The sequence below is a fragment of the Arachis hypogaea genome, chromosome 3 (genome assembly GCF_003086295.3).
Source record: "Arachis hypogaea cultivar Tifrunner chromosome 3, arahy.Tifrunner.gnm2.J5K5, whole genome shotgun sequence".
NCBI classification, from domain to species: Eukaryota; Viridiplantae; Streptophyta; class Magnoliopsida; order Fabales; family Fabaceae; genus Arachis; species Arachis hypogaea.
Window position 1 is genome coordinate 120021029 of NC_092038.1, and position 14049 is coordinate 120035077.

The 14049-nt window shown below is 33.1% G+C and overlaps 2 protein-coding genes across 7 annotated transcripts; both read left to right on the top strand.

The window, feature by feature from the left end:
* Window positions 1-2354: 2354 nt before the first annotated feature.
* LOC112791105 (histone deacetylase 14, chloroplastic) lies at window positions 2355-6593 on the top strand. 6 transcript variants are annotated; one of them, XM_025833823.3, is made up of 9 exons: window positions 2355-2736; window positions 2848-3061; window positions 3169-3243; window positions 3581-3682; window positions 4021-4092; window positions 4245-4301; window positions 4762-5013; window positions 5438-5619; window positions 6105-6593. In XM_025833823.3, exons 2-9 carry the CDS (start codon window positions 3047-3049, stop codon window positions 6403-6405), a joined length of 1056 nt encoding a protein of 351 aa, XP_025689608.1. In that variant the 5' UTR covers window positions 2355-2736; window positions 2848-3046; the 3' UTR covers window positions 6406-6593. The 6 variants fall into 6 exon arrangements, with proteins under 6 accessions (XP_025689608.1, XP_025689607.1, XP_025689609.1 ...); XM_025833822.3 differs by having other exon boundaries at window positions 2880-3061; XM_025833824.3 differs by having other exon boundaries at window positions 2528-2736; window positions 3182-3243.
* Window positions 6594-11351: 4758 nt separating this feature from the next.
* Window positions 11352-12701, top strand: LOC112771176 (NAC domain-containing protein 104-like). Its single transcript, XM_025815826.3, has 3 exons — window positions 11352-11596; window positions 11724-12007; window positions 12135-12701. The coding sequence occupies exons 1-3, from the start codon at window positions 11449-11451 to the stop codon at window positions 12321-12323; spliced, it is 621 nt and encodes a 206-aa protein (XP_025671611.1). The 5' UTR covers window positions 11352-11448; the 3' UTR covers window positions 12324-12701.
* Window positions 12702-14049: the final 1348 nt, after the last annotated feature.

Consider the following 14049-nt stretch of genomic DNA (forward strand, 5'->3'; position numbering starts at 1 on the left):
ATTCCCATCCAATCTCTAAGGTATGTAACTTCTTGGCTAGGTTATGGATGATCGACGCACATTTTTGGCAATTATCACATCTTCGGACCTTATCCAAGCAGTCTTTCTTTAGTGATGGCCAGTAGCATCTTGCTCTCAGTATCTTTGCTGCGAGGCTTCGGCCTCCTATGTGTGTGCCAGAAATTCCTTTATGTGCCTCCGCCATTGCTAGGGTGGTGTCTTTGTTCGCAGGCATTTGAGCAAGGGTCGGGAGAATCCTCTTCTGTAAATATCATCACCAATAATGGTAAAGAAACTTGCTCTCCTCTAAAAGATTTTAGGGTTTCTTTCTGTCTGTGGTATTGTTCCATGTTTCAAAAAGTTGACATAAGGGGTTTTCCAATCTTTCACCTGTGACAAACTCATAACAATGTTGTGGCATGTACTGGGTTGTTCCAATGTTATTTGTGACAAATTAGATTGTATCCCTGGTTTCTTGATGTAGCTAACCTGGAATACGTCATTTACATGTTGAACTACTATCAGGGAAACGCAATAGACCTTGATGTGTTGTATTCCACACTCTTTAGCTAGGCGTAGGCCAGCTAAGAGTGCTTCGTATTCAAATTGGTTGTAGCTGACCGAGAACATGTACTTTATTGATTGCTCTGTTGAGACTCCCTCCTTATCCCTGAGGACTATTCCGGCTCCACTGCCGTCTTCGTTTGATGCGCTGTCTATATACAGCTCCCATTCTGGGTGGATATCTGCAGTTGAGGTCAGCTCTGCGATGAAGTTGGCTAGTGTTTGGGATTTTAACGAGCCTCGAGTTTGGTATTCTATATCATGTTCGGAGAACTCAATGGACTATTTGGTTAGCCTTCTCGCGAGGTTGGGCTTTGTCAACACTTGTCGCAATAGTTGATTTGTTCACATGATAATCTTGTGACTTTGGAAATAGTGTCTTAAATGTTGGGCTGTGACTACTAGAGCATAGGCCACCTTTTCGATGATCGGATACCGTGTTTCTGCATTTTGTAAGATTTTGTTGAAAGATATAGATAGAGTAGGTTACCAGTTGTTGGCTTTGTTAATATTGGAGGAGATGATAGGTTCGCTTAAACTTGTTGACTTTTGCAATATGTTGAAGAAGTGATTTGATCTTGCTGCCATCATTGTTGATGCCTGTTTTATTTTTAGTCCTGTATTGTAACATTGCCTTGCTTCTTTCCTATCCAAATGCACTATTGTTATGGCCCCTTCCCATGAACAAAACTTGACACACAAGTGAATAGTGGAGACTATGTCTCCAAAAGTATTTAAGGATGGTCTTCCTAAGATAATGTTATAAGGGCTAAAATAGTCGACAATTAAGTATTGGATGTCTAAGGTTTTTGAGTGAGGATACTCCCATAAGGTCGTCCACACCCAAACATAACCTGTTATAGGACTCTTTTTCCAGAGAATCCGACTAATTCACTGGAAGATGGTTGTAGCACTTTTTCATTCAGTTGCATATTTTTGAAGGTAGATAGGAACATCACGTCAGCACTGCTTCCCGAAATAACCACAGGATCGTCAAGGTTAGGTCGGCCATCTTTCTGACCTCTGCCAAGAGGGTAGCATTCATAGCCACTAACTCCTCGTTAGTGGGAGGAGGAGTTGCAGATATGACTTCTTCGGCCATAGTCCTGCAAAGAAAAGATAAAGTGAGATATATGGGGGGTTAGAAAAAACTGGGTTCCAAGGTGGGTGCCAAATGTTTTTGTCCGGGACTTGGCTCCAAAGTATAGGTCAGCGTCAGCTGGAAAAGTGCTAATGACGTCCTTTTTCGATATGCTGCACCGAAAACTCCTTCCTCATCTGAGCAATGTGAAATACCTGCAAAAAGGACTCTGATGCTTAAGTCAGTTCCAAACAAAGAATCAACAATATTGTGACTTTTGTAGCTGTGTTTGTGTTTGTATTCATTGTTTTTAGACTTTCTATACAGCGCTATTTAAATTCGGGAAGTGTGGCCGTTCTCAGTTCAAGATCCCTAATAAAATATTCGAGCTAAATCTCAAATATTTCTTTTAGGGCTGTGTGATTTTATTTTGACCTAATAGTAGGTGTGCCATTTGTTAGTCGTGGTCTATCCAAAATATGATATCGGACCGATTTTATAGGTACGAATCAATTATTATTATTGCGTCAATAATTTAGTATATTTATTACCAAATATCAGTAAAAAAAATTATCCAATAAAATACTTCAAATAACTAACCCATCCTTAAAAAAAAGATTTATTCCAATTACAAATTCACCACTTGATCCGTTAAGTCTATTGGCCAAAAAATAGTTTAAAAACACCCCTTCATTGAACATATTTGATTAGCAATGTAATTATCCTTACATGAAAAGCGCTGCTTCTGATCACTTTCTGCGGTTTTGCTTGCATGAACTGAACTAATCACAGTATCTTTTCCTCCACGCGTCGCACAGTAGGACAAACACCTAATATCCATATGTGTGGATGTCTCAACCGAAGCACACCATAGAATTTTCCGAGTATATTTCCTTCGTATTCCACATTCCACAATGTACTCAGACAGACTAGAGGGAAAAAGAAAAAAAAAAATGAGTGGCCATCTTTTGTGATAGATAATTGTGACGAATAACTAACAAACGAGACTGCAGCAACAGAGTGTCATCTACTACTTTCAGTAGTAACCATAACCATGTCCATAAGCATCCACAATCTTCCTCGCTCTTCTGGTACTCCTATCCTTCTTCTTTTTCATCCTATTGTTTAATTAATGTTCCACTTCCATCAACTTCCTAATTCAATCAATATTCTCATTTATGTATCTAATTCTGGTTTTCAAGCTGAAAACTAGTCATATATGCCTCTGATTTAGGTATTCTGAGAATCAGAGTTTCTGGAAATAGATTATTCCGCAAGAATGGAAATAAGTGTTCGGGAGCGGGATCTATATCGTGTTCGGCTGGCGCTAGGAATGATGATTTTCTTCCTTCCATTAATCAATTAAGCGATGCACGCCTCATTTATTCTGTTGCTTCATCCATGGGCCATAACCAGGTCCATTCTCCTTTTACTTTGAGTTACCACTTGCCACTTGCCACACTATCTTTGACTCTCCACATGTAATTGAAAATTCCGATTATTATACCAATTCTAATAAACAGGAGTCTCATCCAGAATCACATTTTAGAGTTCCTGCAATTGTCGATGCCCTACAAGAAATGCACCTCACTTCAAAGGTACTCTACTCAAGACTATGTATATTTACTATTTATTCTGATAACGAATCTCACTTCGAAATTTGGTCAAAAGAATAAGGTTTTTGCCTAACTGAGAATTTGCAATGTTTTCCATTTGATTGAAGGACAAATCAACTTCTGATCCCCAGGCCATTGCATTTTTTTGTGGCTATACATTTGTGAACATCAGTCATCAATATAGAGATGGTTTAAGGATATTATTGACTTGAATGGATGATATCATAGGACCGTATTATGATTAGCCATACTTGTGTAGTCTAATCAAATTATAAAGAATTTTAATTTCCACATTTATTTTATGTTATGATTGATTCAGTTTCGTGGCTCTGAGGTAATTGAACTTCAAAATTTCGAGCCAGCTTCAGTAGATGACATTGCAAGTGTGCATGCAAGAGCTTATGTTTCTGGCCTTGAGAAGGTAACCCCTTGTGTTGAAAGTTTTCCAGTGCTTCGATTATTCCATTGATGGATATTTACGTCTAATAGATGTCTCACTTGTGTCTTCTGACTACTCCATTCTCTTCTATTCTTGGTTATTACTTCAAAATTTCACCATGACTATACATCTATACCTTGGCCCTGATTCTCTGAACATTAAGCATTTCATTCAGCAACAGTCTTTTCCCATTAGTCAGGGCATAGTTTTTTTTTTTCTGTGATCCATAGGCAGTTCATGTGTTGTTTTTAATCCAAATTTTCATGGCACAGAAAATTTCAGTTCTGAAGGTTGGCATTATTTTAAATTTACTTTCACAGGCTATGGATCAAGCATCCGAGAAGGGTCTAATTTTCATTGATAGTTCTGGACCAACCTATGCTACTGCTACTGTAAGATCTTCCTTTCATTCATTCATACTTAATGGTGCTTGCTGAAAATCATTCTATGCTCAGTACTTGACATTTATACTGCAGAAAATTATGATGGTTGTCCTTTTAGTTAATTAATTTTTTGCTTTCTTATGATGATAATAATGATGCAGACCTACCGGGAGTCAATTGTTGCTGCTGGTGCTGGATTAGCCTTAGTTGACTCAGTGGTGATCTCTCAACCTGGCATGTCAATCTCTTGGTGATAATCTGTTTATGTTTTTTGGGGAGGGGTAAGTGGGTGGATATGGATACATGCATATCTGTTTCTTCTTTTGATGTACATAATGGAAATGACTTCATTCTTTGTTGGAAATTTCGGTTATGCTTTAGTAGAGACAGATATTGACTGACAATTGGATGCATGTACCTTTATGATTTCCTTCAGTTTTTGCATGGGTGGGGAGTCACAAATATAACGAGTTTGGCAACTTAGTTCTTGGTGTTCCTGATTGTTTCTTTTTTCCTTCCAGTGTTCAGTACATTCTGAGTTGTAGGAGATATAAAATTCACTCTTGGCTTCTACCTAATATAGTTGATCTTTATAGAAAATGTTTCAAGAATTGTAGGGAGCTAGCTATTGTATGTATTATGATGGATGTAAATTTCTATTATTCACTTTATATTCAGGTTGCAGCTTCAAAGATAAGTAGAGATCCACCTACTGGTTTTGCTTTGATAAGACCACCGGGACACCATGCTGTTCCACAAGGACCAATGGGCTTCTGTGTTTTTGGAAATGTGGCCATTGCAGCTCGTTATGCTCAGCGTGTTCATGGACTAAAGCACGTCTTCATAATTGACTTTGATGTTCACCATGGAAATGGAACAAATGATGCTTTCTATGATGATCCAGATATATTTTTCCTTTCAATTCATCAAGTAAGCTCAGTCTGGTCAATGGCTCTGATTATATTTTATTTTTCTCTCCATTAATTCTACAATGCCATTGGTTATCTGTGGGCTCTCTTAGTCTCTTCTCTTGCTACAATGTTAGTTTATTGTGAGTCCCACGTTAGTGGGAATCATATTTGGTTTGAATTTGTTAAGATTCTTGAAATTTTGTGCAATATATCAAATTAACAATCCTAGTTATTGCAGTTGTATTTCTCTATATATAAGCTAAGATTAAATTTCTGTATTTCTGCAACTCCCCACTTCTTTTGTTACTCAAATCTCCGTTAGATTTCATGGATTTTCTCAAACCAAGATTTCATGGCAATTTCAATAGCTTTTGTGCCTTAGAATTTCAATATGTACTTAATTAAAATCTTATTGCTATAGTTCATAACATTCTGTGGCTCAGGATGGAAGCTACCCAGGTACTGGTAAATTTGACGAAGTTGGCAGCGGAGCTGGTGAAGGAACCACTCTAAATTTGCCTCTTCCTGGAGGATCAGGTGATACTACTATGAGAACAGTGTTTGATGAAGTCATTGTACCTTGTGCTCAAAGATTTAAGCCAGATATAATCCTTGTTTCTGCTGGGTGAGTCTTTTCTTACCAATCATTCTACCAAATTAAATTAGAGATTGAGACAGGATAAACACTTACCGAAATTCTCTAATAAGTTGCAATTTGCAATCTAGCATGGCTAGTGAACTATTCAGTTTTTGGCTGCTTTCTAAATCTCAATGCGATGGAAAAAGCAAGGTTGTGAAAGTCGGACCAAGTCATTTAACAGACAAAACTAGATGTTCAAAGGTCTAAAAATTTAATCAAGATCCTCAAAGTTAAATTGGATATAATAAAATAATATATTTTTATATTATATATATATAATGATTTCATTAAATTAATTTTTTTTACCAATTTTTTCAATAAAAACCCAAACTAATTTATCGGTTTGATGATTTTTAGTTAATTCAGTTGAATTGACCAATTTGATGAACCATGGAAGAAAGGTTCCTTCACCAAACTTGTTGCAAATCTTGCTTTCACACTTAAAATTTTACGTGATTTTCATTTGTCAGATATGACGGGCACGTATTGGATCCACTAGCCAACCTTCAATACACAACTGGAACATATTACACGCTTGCTTCCAACATTAAACAACTATCAAAAGAGTTATGTGGAGGCAGATGCGTGTTCTTCTTAGAAGGAGGATACAACCTAAAGTCTCTTTCATACTCAGTGGCAGACACATTCCGTGCTCTTCTCGGTGACCCAAGCTTGGCATCTGAGTTTGATGACCCCAATATTTTATATGAAGAGCCATCAACAAAGGTTAAGCAAGCTATTCAGAGGATTAAATCCATTCATTCCCTGTGACCGTGAATGAATGATGTTGAAAATTTGGAACCTGACATGACATTTTGTTTGTATTTAATTCTTCATTTTCTGTGGGTTCCATACATAAAAACTTTATGTCTAAACAACATTATACTTATCACATTACGTGGAGCTAAGCCACTGTATCAGATTATTGCCCCTTTTGGTGAAACAACGGCATTGGTTTATGAGCTGCTATGCATCCCTTTTAATATAACAGTTCTAACTAGGTATCCTTTTGAAGTATTCCTTTACTCAGCTATTTCAACAAAAATCATATTTACTGCTACTAAGAAAGACTTACTACGATATTTTCGCATTCTGCATATTATTCGCACTGTACTAAGGTCCCAGACTCCCAGTCTTTGTTATGAGCTGGCGCTCCTTTCTGACGCCAAACGATAAAATATTCCATCGGTGCTTAATTCTACCAAATAATACGCATTCTCATGTTAGTTTGTTAAGACAAGAATGAATTGAAGGAAACAAAAGCTTGCATGAAATGTGTTGTCTGCCTGCCTCAGTCATGAAATTAGGAATCACTATCCCCTTAAAAATATATTTTTTTTTTGTGTTGTCCACAATATCCTTCAGTTCGACAGATAAAGATTAATACATTGCAGGTTGTAGGTTGGAGTTCCATTTAAAGATTTGTTACTGGTTAATGGGTTGGGTTGCTACATGCATAAGGCGAGATTTTAACTTCTGACACTCACTTAAGTGGACTAGTGAACTAACTACTAGATCAACCCAAGTTGGTTCCTTATAAATAAAGTTAGAATTGGATGTTCCATAACTTTGTGATATGAATTTACAGTCTTACTTATCACATGTTGTAACTTTTCTTAGTTGGTTAACACATGTTACCCTGTAATCCGAAGCTATGACCTAAGCTTGATCTATACCTTACATATGCATGGGTCTGGCAAAACCTAACGCTTTAATAAAGTTTGGGTTTCTAAAATGAGTTATGTTATATGATTGTCGATATGATATGTGTATGCATCTGTTAGATGCGTTGGAGACACACGTACACACAGAAGGAAAAAAGGGGAGATCAAGAGGGGAATAAACTAAACTAAACGGAAAAGAAAAACAAGAGATTATGAGCAGTACAGATGATATCATTTCGATATATTTACACAATCTACGGTCAAAAATCACCTTAACTAAACTAATAGCATTACGATAAAATACACTAAAAACAATTGACCAATATGGAAAACTACAATATCGTAACCAATGAGAAAATCTAATGATTAATAGCGATGAGTTTTTAATCTCAAGATTTTTAACTAAATAATAATCAAGCACACTGTAGACGTAGTCAGATTCCCAAATGACAGGGTTATGGAATGATTAAAAGGGAAGCCCTCTAAGTAACCCCATTTAATTTGGTGGGGTTGGTGATAACAAACTCAGAAAAGAATGTGAGCTTGAAATCTTTCTCTGGAATAAAGTTTGGTTACCTTGTGCTATTTCAATACCTCGAAGGCCCAAATTATTACTAGTAATTTTTATTACGACTATAGAAAATTAATTTCTAATTAATTAATATTAGATATTTTTATTTATTTTGAAATTATTTTTTAATTTAAGATTTATGATTTAAAAATTAAAATTTAAGATAAAAAAATAATTTTAAAATAATTAATTAATATTAATTGATTTTAGTTTTTTTTATTTTTCATAATATTCTCCAACTCAATAGATTAATGACTAATTTTTTACAAATTTAAACTTTATTTAAAAATTTATTATTAATTAATAAATTGCCGTATTTTTTTATTATTTGTATTTTTTAAGTTTTATCTTTTTATTTTTGGGCTAATCTCTTAGAAAATTTCGATAACTGTGATTGAAAGACAAAGAGTAAAAGACAAAAATTAAATTAAATCTACTGTATTTAATGTAAAGTGTACAAGAATTATATTTTATTATCTTTATTAGTTTAAGATAAAAATAAAAATAAAAATAAATAAAATTACAAAAACATCTTTACTAACACAGTACTGAGTTGGATATATAGTCTTTCAATTTTAATTTTAGTACCTCGAAACAAAGCTACTTTAAAAAACTTTTATCTTTCTTTTACTTTTTAAAACATGACACCATTTTAAAACTACATTATATATTATTTATACAAATTATCAAATTAAAATGGTATGGTCGGTGTGAACAATTTTCTTATAGTCGTAGAAATATCAAATATGGTTTCTCCTTTAAAAAGTAATAGAGCTCTTTCATGTTAGAAAACGACACGGTGGAAGAAGATTATTAATGATAGCTACATATGCTGCATTTTCACATTGATGAAGAGGTATTTTGAAAAGAAATAAGAATATTATTTGAATATAATTTTTAAACACTTTTAAGCTAAGTTCGCATACATTTTATTCATTTGTTATTAGAAAAAGTATAGTTTTGTAAAAAAGGTATTTAACAAATAAATATTTAGATATTTAAAAAAATGAAGTATGGAAAATTAATTAATTTTTAATCCTAACTTTTTGGAGAGTTTAAAATTTATGGTAGTCAAGATTTAGAATTTAGAATATTGGATAAAAAATAATTTAAATTTTTTGACTAATATTGTATTAATTAAAAGGAAGTTGGTTTTCTTAGTTGAACTCATTTTTAAAAAGATATGTTTAAATAATATAAATATGGAGCAACAAAGTTACTGTTTGGCCATGATTCATGTTTGTCCTTTGGTGGACTTTGAAATTAAAGGGACCATGGCTAGGAGGGAGATAAGGTTTTCAAAGGTGCCATAATGATAAAAAGCACACATAAGCTATAACACTTGTCCATGGATTAACTTGTGTTGCATAAAGGGGTGACCTACCAACAACTACATGAAGAAGAAGCACATACATAAACCTCTTTTATCCCTTAGTGAAGCGTAATCATTGCTTATGAAACAGGTATACTAAGTCATGACATAAAGTCATGCCCACTATAATTGGTTAATTGTTTTACGTAATGCAAAGCCATATAGTCCTCGGATGCTATCTTGTGTTTTCTCTATTTGGCCGATTCGGACTAGGAATAACGTTAATTCCAAAATATCATCACTTCTATAAATAGACGAATTAAGATAATAGGCATGAAGTTGGTGGAAGAATAGGACTCATAATTTAATTGGTGTGCATAGCTAGCTGGCACATTCTTATATACCAGTAGTGCTTCTTTAATCTTCAAGTAATTATTAAGAAGCTGAAAATAAGAGGGGATATTATTATACCTTCTTAATTTAAAAAATATTTAAGAGACAATAAAAATTAGTCTCAAATAATTCATTTTTTTTATTTTATATTTTTTAATTATTATTAAAATAAATAAATAATTTTAAATATAATAAATATATAATTATAAATATTATATATATAAAAATTATAAATATTAAGTTAAATAAGATAATTTTGTGTTTGACATTTCCTAACATTACAACCCTAGAAGAGAGATTCCACGTTGAGCCCTGGCCTAATTGTTGATATGAGAAAGCACATATATACCTTTATTTCTTTAATTTGATTTTGGAAATAATAAATAAATTTTAATGTTAATTTGTTTGGAAAAAAAAAAGTCAGGCTAATTTAGGGGCACTATCAACATTCAACACCCTCGTAGGTTGTACACCTTGCCGATAAGGTGCGGTTAAAATGATTAATGGATGGAAACATATGGCGAAGATAAACAGGAACACTTGTAAATCATTTTATTCCAAAAGGTGAAAGATCAAACCTTTTGTCATGCTTGAGGCCCATCATTAGGATTCATCCAGAAACCTGCACATTTTTTTAAAAGATTTTTTTTTTTTGGGACCAAGTCACAGCAGGCAGATTATAACAAATCAAACAATGGTCAATTCATGTTGGTGATACATCCAAATAGTAAAGTGAACAATAAAAAGAATGCTCAAACAATAATTAAGATCTTGTATATACAGCAAGGAACAATATCCTCTTTTGCGGGGTGTAGATAATAATTTTCGGAGAATGTTAGTTATATGTCCGTATATTTTTTATTCTTAGTATTAAAAATAATTAATAAAAAAGTAAGATAAAATTAAAAAATTGTCTTATATATATATATATATATATATATATATATCATAAAAAAATACACAAAATTATAAACAAAAAATAATATAAATATAATTTTCCATCGTGTTAACTGTTAAATTTAAGAATTATGCTTTTCACTGCATGGCGTAATTGTTTTTTACCCCTAAATGTAATAACGAAATAGATATATTTCACATTACTATTAATGTTAAGTTCGGAATTCATATATATTGAATATATGTAAACAAAATCTGAGATTAAAAGTTGTGATAGAGTCATAGAGATCTCATTAATTCGTCATCAGGCCTTTAATTTATATATAATTAATTTCCATATTATAATAAGTATTATTTTCCTAAATTTAATTACTAATTTAATGTTTCAAAAAGTTGTTTTATCAGTTTAATTTTTAAAATAATATATTTGTGGAAATTATATATGAAACAAACATAAACGGCGTTCCCCGCGTGAATCTCCAAGATGAGATGATCAATTTGGATGTGATGCATTAATTCATGCCAGGCAGAGTAAATAAGAATTAAGAACTTAAAAAGGTATGAAAGCAAGACATGAGTATAACCTTATCCTAATAAATTAAACGTTATCCAAGGCATGAAGGTAGTTATAGCTAGGTTACTTAAACAGTAGTGAAGCAACGCACAATAATTTGACCTTAATCAATTACATTACATATATAGCAGCTAACTTGTATTGTTAGCTTCAATGGCCGTCTATCTAGCTACCAAGCTTTGTTGTTTGGCCCTACTTAATTCCTTATGATGGAATTCCACGTACAGCCGTCTTTCTTCAAACAGCTCAACGCTTTTTTTGAATCCTAATCAATCCAACCATAAATCTCTCTCTCTCTCTCAGTCTCTCTCTGTGTGTATATATATATATATATATAGCATGACAAACTTGACCCAAATTAATAAAGTGCCAAAGTCCAAAAAGGAAAGAAGAAATTAATACAATGACGAACCTTCCTCCTGGGTTTTGCTTCTCTCCAACAGATGAAGAACTCATCCTTCACTTTCTTTATTCCAGAATTTCTCTACCATTCCATCCCAGCATCATACCGGACCTTGATCCCTCTCAACTTCATCCATGTCAATTAAATGGTACATACATACATAATAATCTATGCATGCATGCATCCAATTCCACATACACATATAACATGGAGTTTGAAATTTAATAAAATATATTTTTTTTTATATGTACTTATATATATATACACAAACACAGGTAAGGCGTTTTCAAGTGGGAATCAACACTATTTCTTCACCAATAAAGTGAAGGAAAACAGAAGCACAGAAAATGGGTATTGGAAGGAAATAGGTTTGAGCGAACCTATAATCTCAGCTGATGCAAACAAGAAATTGGGAATCAAGAAGTATTTTGTCTTCACTCTTAATGAAGGCACAGAAACCAATTGGGTCATGCAGGAATACCATATTTCCTCATCTATGTTCCACAACCCTATTTCATGTTATGCAAATGGAACTGCTCACCGAAGATTATTAAGACCTGTAAGCTATGGTTTTAATTTCCCTACCATATAGCCCTAGATATTATTTCAATAATAACCTCTCTATTAATTTGTTTGTTATTGTGTAATTGTGCAATTTATTAATGATTATATTTATAATATTACAGGATCAAAATCAGAACAATAAATGGGTTTTGTGCAGAGTGTATGAGAAGAACAAGTCACAATCACAACAAGGTGCAACTGCAAACTCCTACTATAGCGACGAGGATGATTGTGGATCAGAACTTTCATATCTAGATGAGGTTTATCTGTCACTTGATGATGATCTTGAAGTCATAAGCCCCCCTAATTAATTAGAGTGATGCAATTTAATAATAGTGTATATTATTATAAGATATATATATAAGATAATGTTACATGATCTAGCGTGCTAGAATTCCTGATAATGTTACACATGTATCTTGAGTATAGCAGATCTATTAGGGACATAACACTATATTAGTTACATATACACATGCAGGACCCCAAAGTAATTAATTAGGTTCAAAGTTTTATTGTCCTTATACATACACCATATACATATATATATATATATATATAGAGAGAGAGAGAGAGAGAGAATAATATATATATTTTTGCTTCCAGTAGATTATATATATATTGATGCAGCTCATGTATGTATGTAGACAGTGGTTGTGTCTTTTCCTAGTGAAGTTAAAGTTTGTTCACCACTTTAATTCGTCTCTACTTTTTGATATAAAATAGAATGCTTTCTTGTCAGTGAGTTGCACCGAAATTAAATTCCTTGAAATTATGGTGATAATCTAGCTACATCTATGCATATATTTAAAAAAGCTCCAATGGAATCCGTTGCTTTGAGCCAACGGAGAGAAGATCTGACAGAGAGTGGGTCTCACCACTACCACTCCCTATTGTTCTTCTATCTTCCAATTTTCAAGGAGAAAAAAAAAATGTCATATCACGGGTACGGTGAATGTTCCATTGTTCCGTATACATGAATTATTTCTGATTATTCAAGAACAAGGTTATGTTCATTATGTTTAATAATTTACCTTGTTTCATATAATTGGAATTCTGAGCTATATATTTTCAAATTAATCTAATAATTAATTAATTATAGATACAATAGCCAGCCGATTTAATTACTTATTAGGGCACTAGCAGGTGATCTTCATTCTTCAACATTCCTGACCTACCATTAGATTTTCCTTGCATGTCATGAGGTAAAATATTAATCCATTGAAATATATAGAATACATATATAAGAATTTTGATGGATATACAAAGAGAAAGTGGAATTTCATTTATGAAGCTTTATTAATGGAGAATGAGGGCTATGATTAATGTTCCATCACCTAGACATTATACAGGTGTCTTGAATCCTTGGCTTAACTTATTAGATTCAGCATATATAGGCTATATCAGGGAGTGCCGGTGTGCCATTGGAACCTTTTTCTTTTATAAATCTGCAACCACCTGTCTATTTCCGATGATCAAATTAATTAATAGGAATATATGAAGGCACATGTCAACGCATAATTATGCATATCTATCTATATATGACCTATAGGGTTGACTATCTCATCTTAGGTTTAGGTTAGGGCTAATACTTCATATTATAGTAGTGGTGCAGATTTAGATTTTGAATTAATCCTCACACTTTATCACTTCACATATACAGTTCTTAATGCTTCTAATGAAAACATGAACTTAATTAATTAGCATTCTAAAATAAAAACATCACACATATTACAAAGTAATCCATAAAGCTAATCCTCAAAGACTCAAAGTCGGAGTTTCAGAGTTTTAATCTCCATTTCCTGACACGTACTGATGAGGTCCCCCTACAAAAATATAGGAGACAGAATCAGCTATCTTAATACAACACGTTATCTGCATCTTTTTCATTTTCTGCCACTACATTTTATAGATAGCTTTAGTACCACACTACCATTTTTTACAAGGACAAAACTTGAAAAATAATAAAAATGAAAACGTGCGGCTGAAACTCGTTGACTAAATTTTTAATATTAGTATTGTTATTTGGCTGCGTTACTA